This window comes from Oratosquilla oratoria, chromosome 34 (genome assembly GCF_046742065.1).
Source record: "Oratosquilla oratoria isolate Oo_2021 chromosome 34, ASM4674206v1, whole genome shotgun sequence".
NCBI classification, from domain to species: Eukaryota; Metazoa; Arthropoda; class Malacostraca; order Stomatopoda; family Squillidae; genus Oratosquilla; species Oratosquilla oratoria.
The window spans coordinates 6,243,997-6,253,996 of record NC_134810.1 but is presented as its reverse complement, the minus strand read 5'-3'; the positions used below and the strand labels follow the sequence as shown (position 1 = coordinate 6,253,996).

At 42.0% G+C, this 10,000-nt stretch overlaps 1 protein-coding gene across 1 annotated transcript; it reads left to right on the top strand.

The window, feature by feature from the left end:
• Positions 1–8,589: 8,589 nt before the first annotated feature.
• On the top strand, positions 8,590–9,308 carry LOC143018401 (uncharacterized). Its single transcript, XM_076173758.1, has 2 exons — positions 8,590–8,780; positions 9,046–9,308. The coding sequence occupies exons 1-2, from the start codon at positions 8,627–8,629 to the stop codon at positions 9,201–9,203; spliced, it is 312 nt and encodes a 103-aa protein (XP_076029873.1). The 5' UTR covers positions 8,590–8,626; the 3' UTR covers positions 9,204–9,308.
• Positions 9,309–10,000: the final 692 nt, after the last annotated feature.

The window sequence follows — 10,000 nt, the reverse complement described above, 5'->3', positions numbered from 1 at the left end:
GTAAGTGAGGATATGATAGAGGGATGATAGAGACCTACATACACGCAATACACACACACACACACACACACACACACACACACACACACACACACACACACACACACACACACACACACACACACACACACACACACACACACACACACACACACACACACACACACACACACACACACATATATATATATATATATATATATATATATATATATATATACATATCTATATATATAAATATATATATATGTATATATATACATATATATATATATGTATATATATGTATATATACACACACACATTGTATATATATATATATATATATATATATATATATATATATATATATATATTGCAAAAATAATCACAATAACGCGTGACGAAAAAATATTGCAGAAACCACAGGGAAATTAAAGTCGGAATACTGAACGTTTTCGTCTATTACGACATCCTCAGAGTACAAGAAAGAAAAAATAGAACACAATATTTATACAGAAGTAAGAAAACTGGGAGAGGTTATAGCCACATAAAACCTTCGGACATTATACATAAATACATATTCAACTACACATGGAATTGCTAATGGTAATAATAAAAAATACATACACATTCATATACACATGGAAATAAGAAAGGTAATAGTAACACAAAACAAAACAAACAAACAAATCCAAAAGAGCAAAACCATGTGGCCGAAAGGTCCATAGGACATTTGGTACAATTAGGAAACTTGGTTAAATATCCTATGATTATAAAATTGTTTAACCAAAACACAAGCTAATATGATTATCAAATTGTAAAAAAAAAACAAAACAAAAAAACAGAACACAATATTTATCAGAAATAAGAAAACTGGAAAGGTTATAGCCATGTTTTTAAGAGCTTACAGCCATGTTTTTAAGAGCTTACAGAATTTGTAGTCCAGAATTTTTAGACCAAGAAATAGGAAAAATATATGACATTGCATCGGGTTTGAAATATCCAAAATATGTTATAGATAAAGCACAACATAGGGCCAGGAAGTCTTATTTCAATACAACCCAAAAAGATACTTTTTGTAAGAAAAATATTTTAGTAATTCCCTTTCATGATAATCTTGTGAGACTTCCTCGCATCCTTAAGGAGTTTAATATTAATGTTATTTTCATAAACAGTACCATTAAAGAACTCCTTATTAAAGATTCCCCTTGTAATAATGTAGGATGTGTTTATAGTATTCCCTGTAAAAACTGTAGCTCCTGTTATATTGGCCAAACAGGTAAAGAATTAAATATTAGGATGGAACAACACAGGTACAGTATAAGGACGGCCAAATGTCCAGTGGAGTTTTTGTCCATGTTAGGGACACAAACCACGACATTGACTGGGACAACGTTAAGAAAATTGTTGATTGTAATTCAGCTTTAGATAGGAACATCATTGAATCCTGTTTCATAAAGAACAATTTTGATAATAATATTAACTTGAGTTTAGGTTTATTTAAACTAGACAATTTCATAATTAATACATACATACATACATACATATACCAAGGCTTTCCCCCCTTACAAGGGGGTTAGCCAAAAAGAAAAAGGCATAAAATCATTCCCACCCATTCCATCCCTGAATACACTCCACACCCCTCCACCCTCTTATCTTAGCACCTCCTGAATGACGGGTCATCCCTGCACCTTATCCACTGCCACTGCAAGGGTAGTGGGTTAGGGATTGGAGCTGGTTAAAGAAAATGGAGAAAAGTGGGAGGTGAGCCAGTTGTTGTTTGCGGACGACACTGCGCTTGAGGCAGGATCGGAGGAGGGATTGAGGAAGTTGGTGGCAGAGTTTGGGAGAGTATGTGATAGAAGAAAGCTAAAGATAAATGTGGGTAAAAGTAAGGTGATGAGATGTACAAGGGGTGAAAGTGGCAGTAGATTGGAAGTGAGCATTAAGGGAGAGCGACTGGAGGAAGTGGATAGTTTTAGATACTTGGGTGCAAATGTGGCAGGGAAAGGTGGAGTGAAAGTGGAGGTAGAATGTAGATTGAGAGAAGCGAGTAAATGCCTTGGTGGATTAAAGAGTGTAATGAGGAATAGACATTTGGGAATGGATGCTAAGAGGAGACTGTATGAAGGAGTGATTGTGCCAGCAGCACTGTATGGGGCAGAAACATGGAACATAAGAGAAGAAGAGAGAAGGAGTTTGAATGTGTTTGAGATGAGGTGTCTGAGAAGTATGATGGGGGTTACTAGGCTAGATAGAGTGAGAAATGAGGAGATGAGGAGGAAAACGGGGGTGGAAAGGGAGCTGGGAGATAGGGTTGATGAAAGAATATTAGGATGGTTTGGACACATGGAAAGAATGAGTGAAGAAAGACTAGTAAAAGAGGTGTGGAAGGCAGATGTGAAGGGAGTGAACATGAGGGGGCGTCCTAGGATGAGGTGGATGGATGGGGTGAAGGGAGCTTTGGGGAAGAGAGGAATGTCTGTTGAGGAAGGACGGGAGAGGACAGAAGACAGGAGTGAATGGAGAATGGTTGTATATGGATGATGTTGTGATAGCATGAGGTGGAATGGGCGGGTGGATGGGGGGTGAGGTAGTATGTGTGAGCAAATTCATAATTAATAGGATAGTAAAACAGTACCAATTTTCCTAATTGTACCAAATGTCCTGTGGACCTTTCGGCCATATGGTTTTGTTCTTTTGTATTCTTTTTTTTTATTATTTCTATGTGTATATGAATGTGTATGTATTTTTTCTTTCTTTTACTGTTACAATTGATATTTCTATGTGTATATGAGTATGTATGTATGTATAACGTCCGGAGGTTTTATGTGGCTATAACCTTTCCAGTTTTCTTATTTCTGTTATATATTGTGTTCTTTTTTTTTTTTTTTTTTTTTTTTTTTTTTTTACAATTTGATAATAATATTAACTTGTGTTTTGGTTAAACAATTTTATAATAATAGGATATTTAACCAAGTTTCCTAATTGTACCAAATGTCCTATGGACCTTTCGGCCACATGGTTTTGCTCTTTTGGATTTGTTTGTTTGTTTTGTTTTGTGTTACTATTACCTTTCTTATTTCCATGTGCATATGAATGTGTATGTATTTCTTTATTATTACCATTAGCAATTCCATGTGTAATTGAATATGTATGTATGTATAATGTCCGAAGGTTTTATGTGGCTATAACCTCTCCCAGTTTTCTTACTTCTGTATAAATATTATGTTCTATTTTTTCTTTCTTGTACTCTGAGGATGTCGTAATAGACGAAAACGTTCAGTATTCCGACTTTAATTTCCCTGTGGTTTCTTCAATATATATATATATATATATATATATATATATATATATACATATATATATATATATATATATATATATATACATACATATATACACACACACACACACACGCACACACACACACACACATACATATATATATACATATATTTTACATATACACATATATATATATATATATATATACATTATATATAATATATATATATAATATATACATATATATATACATTATATATAATATATATATATATTGTAAGGGCCCATCCCCCTTCCCCCGGCCACAAGTCAATTAATCGCGGCTGCACTGATAGCCGTTTGGCTCCCCACCTCGGCGAATCGGCTTGTTTGCGCGCCAGTTCAACGAGCAAGTCAGCTTCGAACTTTTGAAGCCCGAGAAGACTGCGCCTGCGCGGAGCGGCCACGTCGGCAGTTTCAGGGGTATATATACCCCTCCTCCCCAACGTCGAATAGAACTTGGTCAGAAGACGTCCTGCGAAGACTACCCACTGCCACGCCAATCTCAAGTCTTCATTACTCCAGTCGTAGGCTACTCGACGTCGGGTCTCCTCACCTTTGCTGTTCTCAAGACACGCCGCATCCGATTGGGCCGGAACGGTTCGTCCATACGCACCCGAACATCGCTACTATTGTTACGGTACGGAGGTGCTGAGCACCTCGTATCAGATGTTCCCCTTTTACAACATTGTATTGTACACTTTTGATGGTTTATTGTATTCGTTAACTCTTTTAAATCCATTGATTCCTTTTGATGTTTGATTAAATCCCCAGCAGATCCAGTAGTACCCGAACTGGTATTACTTTTCAGGGCTGAGAGAACATAGTTCATCGTTCGCCCTCACATTTCTGGCGACCTTGCCAGGATTGGTGCTACAAGTGTTTGCTGGGCTCTAAGTCGCTTTGAACGCGCACTCACTGTCTGTGGCCCGGAAGTGAGTCCTCTTGTGCTTTGAGGGTTTGATTGTTTCATAGCTGGTTACGTGTGCATTAATACGTACATTACGTTGTGGCGTTTTGAAGTGGGTAAAATTGTTACATTTGCTTAAAGCGAGTAAAGTTTCTTGTCTTACAGCTTGTATTTGTTTGATGCATTTACGTCCCTTGTATTTTTTGCTTCTGCTTAATTTTGCTTATTTCATTTACTTTCGGTGTTATTTGATGTCCCTTGGTTGTGCAGTTTAAGTCTTTAGTCGTTGACACGTATCTTATTTGTTTTGTTAATTGACACGTATGTTGTTCGTTAAACACGTATCTTGTTTTTCTTGTATCATAGTCATTGACTTGTGCCTTATTCGTTACTTATTCTCGTCAATATGACTTCTGTTCAGGAGCTTAAGGAACAGGCTATAGCTTTAGGCCTCGCAGGAGGATATGTCGGCAAATACGTCATAGAACAGCAAGCTATTGAACGAGAAGAACGTGAAAAAGAGCGAAGAGCCATGAAGGAGGAAATTGAGCATAAGACCCGCTTAGCTGAAATTGAAGCGGAGAAAGCAAAGATTGAAGCAGAGAAGGAGAAGGCAAAGATTGAAGCAGAGAAGGAGAAGGCAAAGATTGAAGCAGAGAAGGAGAAGGCCAAGATTGAAGCGGAAAAGGAGCTAGAGCTCGCTCGTATCACGGCGACAAAGCAACCTACCGTGACTCCACATGATTCGGTAAGTCGTCCCCAGCTCCCTCTCTTACAAGAGGGAGAAGATATTGCCTCTTACCTTAACCGTTTTGAGAGAATTGCAGAACTACTTAAGCTGAGTTCAGACAGCTATGCCGTGAGACTGGGTAGCTTACTTACGGGAAAGGCAGCTGATATGTACATATCTCTCTCCCCAGAGATAACTAAGAACTATGAGCTACTGAAGAAAGCTTTATTGTCAGGTTTTAACAAGACTCCTGATGGTTACCGCGTAGACTTTCGGAATGCCAAGATTTCTTCAGGAGAAACTTTTCTTCAGTTCTCATTTCAACTAACCAGACTATTCCAGGCGTGGTTAGATTCCTCAGAGGTAGGGAATACTTTCAATGATTTGAAAGACTTTATGATACTTGACCAGTTTTTGTCTTCCCTCCATCCAGACTTGCGTGCTTTCATCAAGGAACGACGACCCTCTACGTTAACTGAGGCCATTCGTTTGGCTGACGATTGGACGTCAGCCCACCCTAATCTTCCTCGAACTTCGATTCCAAAAGCAAAGAAGTTCTCTCGACCACCTAAGCCGCCTAAGGTAACCACAGTGACCCCGAATCCGTCTAGCGGCCGAAAGGACCCTCCACCTTTGACTTGTCACGGTTGTGGAGAGATTGGACACATTCGGCCTCGTTGCCCTAGGAACCCCCGCACCTTCAAAGAAGGCACGTCAACTACGCAACCATATAAGGTAGGGTTTTGCCTCTCTGATAGAACAGTCCCTCACTTCCAGGCCTCTGGTACCATCAATGGGGCCTGGGTATCTACTATAATCCGGGACACCGGCTGTTCCTGCGTAGTCGTATCAGATGAGATGCTACCAGGTATAGATGTCCCGAGTTGCAAGAAAGTCTATGTTGCCGACTACTTGGGCCGAGTAGATGCCTTTCCTCTGGTTTCTTGTTACCTTCGATGTCCTTATTACGAGGGATGGACAGACGTCGTCAGAGCACCCATCAAATTTGCTAGTGTCTTAATTGGTAACGTTCCAGGCGTTAAAGATCCTAATATATCTGAATGTTCCCCTCCAGCTGATGACTCCGCTATTCCACGCCCGACACAAACTGCTACACCTTCTCCCAAGCTCCTGGTATGTGCAGTCCAGACCCGAGCCGGCAAAATGAAACGGATTCACCCCTTAGCTCTGGCTGCCCTACAACCTCTCTCGGTGACGCCCGACAACTTCAGTCTACTCCAGTCCTCGTGTGAGACGCTCTCTGTCGCTAGAGCAAAAGCAGCCTCGGGAGAAATAGACCAAACGAAGAACGGGTCTACTTACCAGTTTGTAAAGACGGACGGTCTCCTCTATCGGAAATGTTTGACTTCTAATCGCCCTGATAAGGTAGGAAAGTCTACATTGGTTGTTCCCCGTGATTGTCGCCCTATTATCCTCTCCATTGCTCATGAGAGCCCTTTAGCTGGACACTTCTCTCACCGGAAGACGGAATTAAAGGTAGCAGAACAATTTTACTGGCCTGGCATGGGAACCGACATCAGAACCTTCTGTCGGTCTTGTGACAAATGTCAACGCTTCTCAGCGAAGGGACGAGTACCACCAGTCCCATTACAACCCATGCCCATCGTCACTGAACCTTTCGCCCGTGTTGCCATAGACTTGGTTGGACCTCTTTCTCCAGCATCTTCCGATGGACACAGGTATATTCTTACCTTGATAGATTTTGCCACTGGATTTCCTGAAGCAGTTCCCTTAAAAGATATAGACTCTATTTCGGTCGCTGAGGCCTTATTAACTGTTTTCTCGAGAGTTGGTATTCCCCGGGAAATACTTTCAGACAGAGGTACCCAATTCACGTCTAATTTAATGAAGGAACTCCACCGAATGTTGGGCGTGAAACCTATCTTCACCACTCCCTTCCATCCTAGTGGAAATGGAAGGATTGAGAGACTACATGGCCCCTTGAAGGCTATTCTTCGTAAATTGTGTGCTGAGAAGCCTCGTGAGTGGCATAGGTATCTAATACCAACTTTGTTTGCCCTCAGAGAACTCCCTAGCGACAGGACAGGGTTTTCAGCCTTCGAGTTGTTGTACGGTCGGTCTGTTAGAAGCCCACTCACATTTTTAAGAGATCTGTGGGAAAACCGTACCCTCCACGAGGAAGAAAGGTCCAGTTTCCAATATGTAATAGAACTACAGGAGAAGCTGGCAGAATGTTCTCAAATGGCTGCGCAACAAGCCGACATCAGCAGTTCCCGGTACAAGGCGTACTTCGATCTGAAATCTCAAAACCGTCAATTTAAACCAGGTGATGAAGTTCTAGTACTCCTGCCTAGCGATACCAGTAAACTCCTTGTCACTTGGAATGGACCCTACAAGGTATTGGAGAGACGTGGGGAAGCGAATTACACTATAAAGACCCCTCGAGGACCTAGACTTTACCATGCAAATATTTTAAAAAGATATCATCGCAGGGCCCAGGTGCAGCAGTTGGAACTGATGGATGAGATTTCCGCCATAGAAGAACTTTCCGCCCCAGGAAAAGAGAAGGTATCCATCGTCGATGAAGGGGATCCGTGTGATCTTCTTTCACAGTTGCCTTTGACACCTGACGGCATAACCCTCTCCCCTTCGACTGATAAACCTGAAGTGGGACAACTCACCCCGGATCAGCTAGTCCAACTTCAGAATCTTATTGGTGAGTATAAAGATGTTTTCTCCCACGAGCCCGGATGTACCTCCACTCTAACTCATGATATACAACTTACCACTACTGACAGAGTACAGGCCAAAGTGTACCCAGTGCCAATCCACCTTAGACCTGTCTTCGAGAAAGAAGTTGAAACCCTCTTCCGTCAAGGGATTATCCAACGATCCTCCTCTCCTCATTCTTCGCCTGTTGTCATGGTAAGAAAAACTGATGGATCCTATAGGATGGCCATAGACTATCGCCAACTAAAATCTGTCACAGTATTCCATGCTGAACCAACCTGCAGCATGGAAGAAGATTTGTACAAATTCTCTGGGGCTAGGTACTTTAGTGAACTGGACCTCTGCAAGGCATATTACCAAGTACCTCTTTCAGACAAAGCCAAAGCCCTAACATCCTTTCCCACTCATCTAGGTTTGATGGAATTCTGCCGAATGCCCTTTGGTCTGGTAACGGCAGGTGCTAGTTACATCCGCCTGATGAGACTAGTATTGGGGGATTTACCAAATGTGTGCTTTTATTTTGACAACATCTTTATTTTTTTTAAAAGCTGGGATGGACATCTCGAAGCTCTACATCGCGTCTTCGAACGTCTACGGGACCACCTGACCGTCAAGCCTTCGAAGTGTAGATTTGGAGTTTCTTCCATGAAATACCTTGGCTTCATTTTAGACGGAACCTCTAAGACCTCAACATAACAAGATTGAGGCTATAACCCGCATTCCTCCATCAACCAGTAAGAAGTTACTTAGGACCTTCCTTGGTCTAATCTCCGTTTATAAGTTGTTTATTCCTCAGGACTCCGACTACACCGGCCCCTTATCTGATCTACTAAGGAAGACTAGCCCGGAACCTCTCCCTTGGACCGAGGACCTCTTGGACCGTTTCTGCCATTTGAAGGCTGCCATATCTTCTCAACCTATCTTGCGGTTGCCCGATCCTAAGCTGACTTTCGTCCTTAGGACCGATGCCTCTCTTTATGGTCTGGGGGCTGTTCTGCTCCAGTATCACGATGAATGCCCACATCCCGTCGCATATGCCAGTAGGAAACTTCTGGATCGTGAGAAGAGATACTCCACCATCGAGCGTGAATGTCTTGCGGTCGTTTTCTCCATCTCCAGGTTTTATTATTATCTCCGTGGCAAAGAGTTCGTGTTAGAAGTTGATCACAAACCTCTCTTGTATTTAGCTACCTTCAAAGGAAAGAATGACCGTCTCCTTCGTTGGGCTTTGGCCCTTCAGGCATATAAATTTAGAGTTGTCCACATTGCTGGAGAAGACAATTTAGGTGCTGACCTCCTAAGTAGATCTTGAATCCCGGCTGGGTTTTATTTTCCTTTCATCCTCTTGAGAGTTACCATTAATTTTGTTTTAATCTACTCCTAGTAGATTCTTGTCCCGGGGGTGGTGTAAGGGCCCATCCCCCTTCCCCCGGCCACAAGTCAATTCATCGCGGCTGCACTGATAGTCGTTTGGCTCCCCACCTCGGCGAATCGGCTTGTTTGCGCGCCAGTTCAACGAGCAAGTCAGCTTCGAACTTTTGAAGCCCGAGAAGACTGCGCCTGCGCGGAGCGGCCACGTCGGCAGTTTCAGGGGTATATATACCCCTCCTCCCCAACGTCGAATAGAACTTGGTCAGAAGACGTCCTGCGAAGACTACCCGCTGCCACGCCAATCTCAAGTCTTCATTACTCCAGTCGTAGGCTACTCGACGTCGGGTCTCCTCACCTTTGCTGTTCTCAAGACACGCCGCATCCGATTGGGCCGGAACGGTTCGTCCATACGCACCCGAACATCGCTACTATTGTTACGGTACGGAGGTGCTGAGCACCTCGTATCAGATGTTCCCCTTTTACAACATTGTATTGTACACTTTTGATGGTTTATTGTATTCGTTAACTCTTTTAAATCCATTGATTCCTTTTGATGTTTGATTAAAGCCCCAGCAGATCCAGTAGCACCCGAACTGGTATTACTTTTCAGGGCCGAGAGAACATAGTTCCTCGTTCGCCCTCACACACACACACACACACACACACACACACACACACACACACACACACACACACACACACACACACACACACACACACACACACACACACACACACACACACACACACACACACACACACACACACACACACACACACACACACACACACACACACAAACACACACAAACACACACACACACACACACACACACATATATATATATATATATATATATATATATATATATATATATATATATATGTATATATATATATACAAGTTTCGTTGAATGTGATGAATTGTTTAGTAATAATCAGTTTCTTTAATGTATTTCTCTATACCT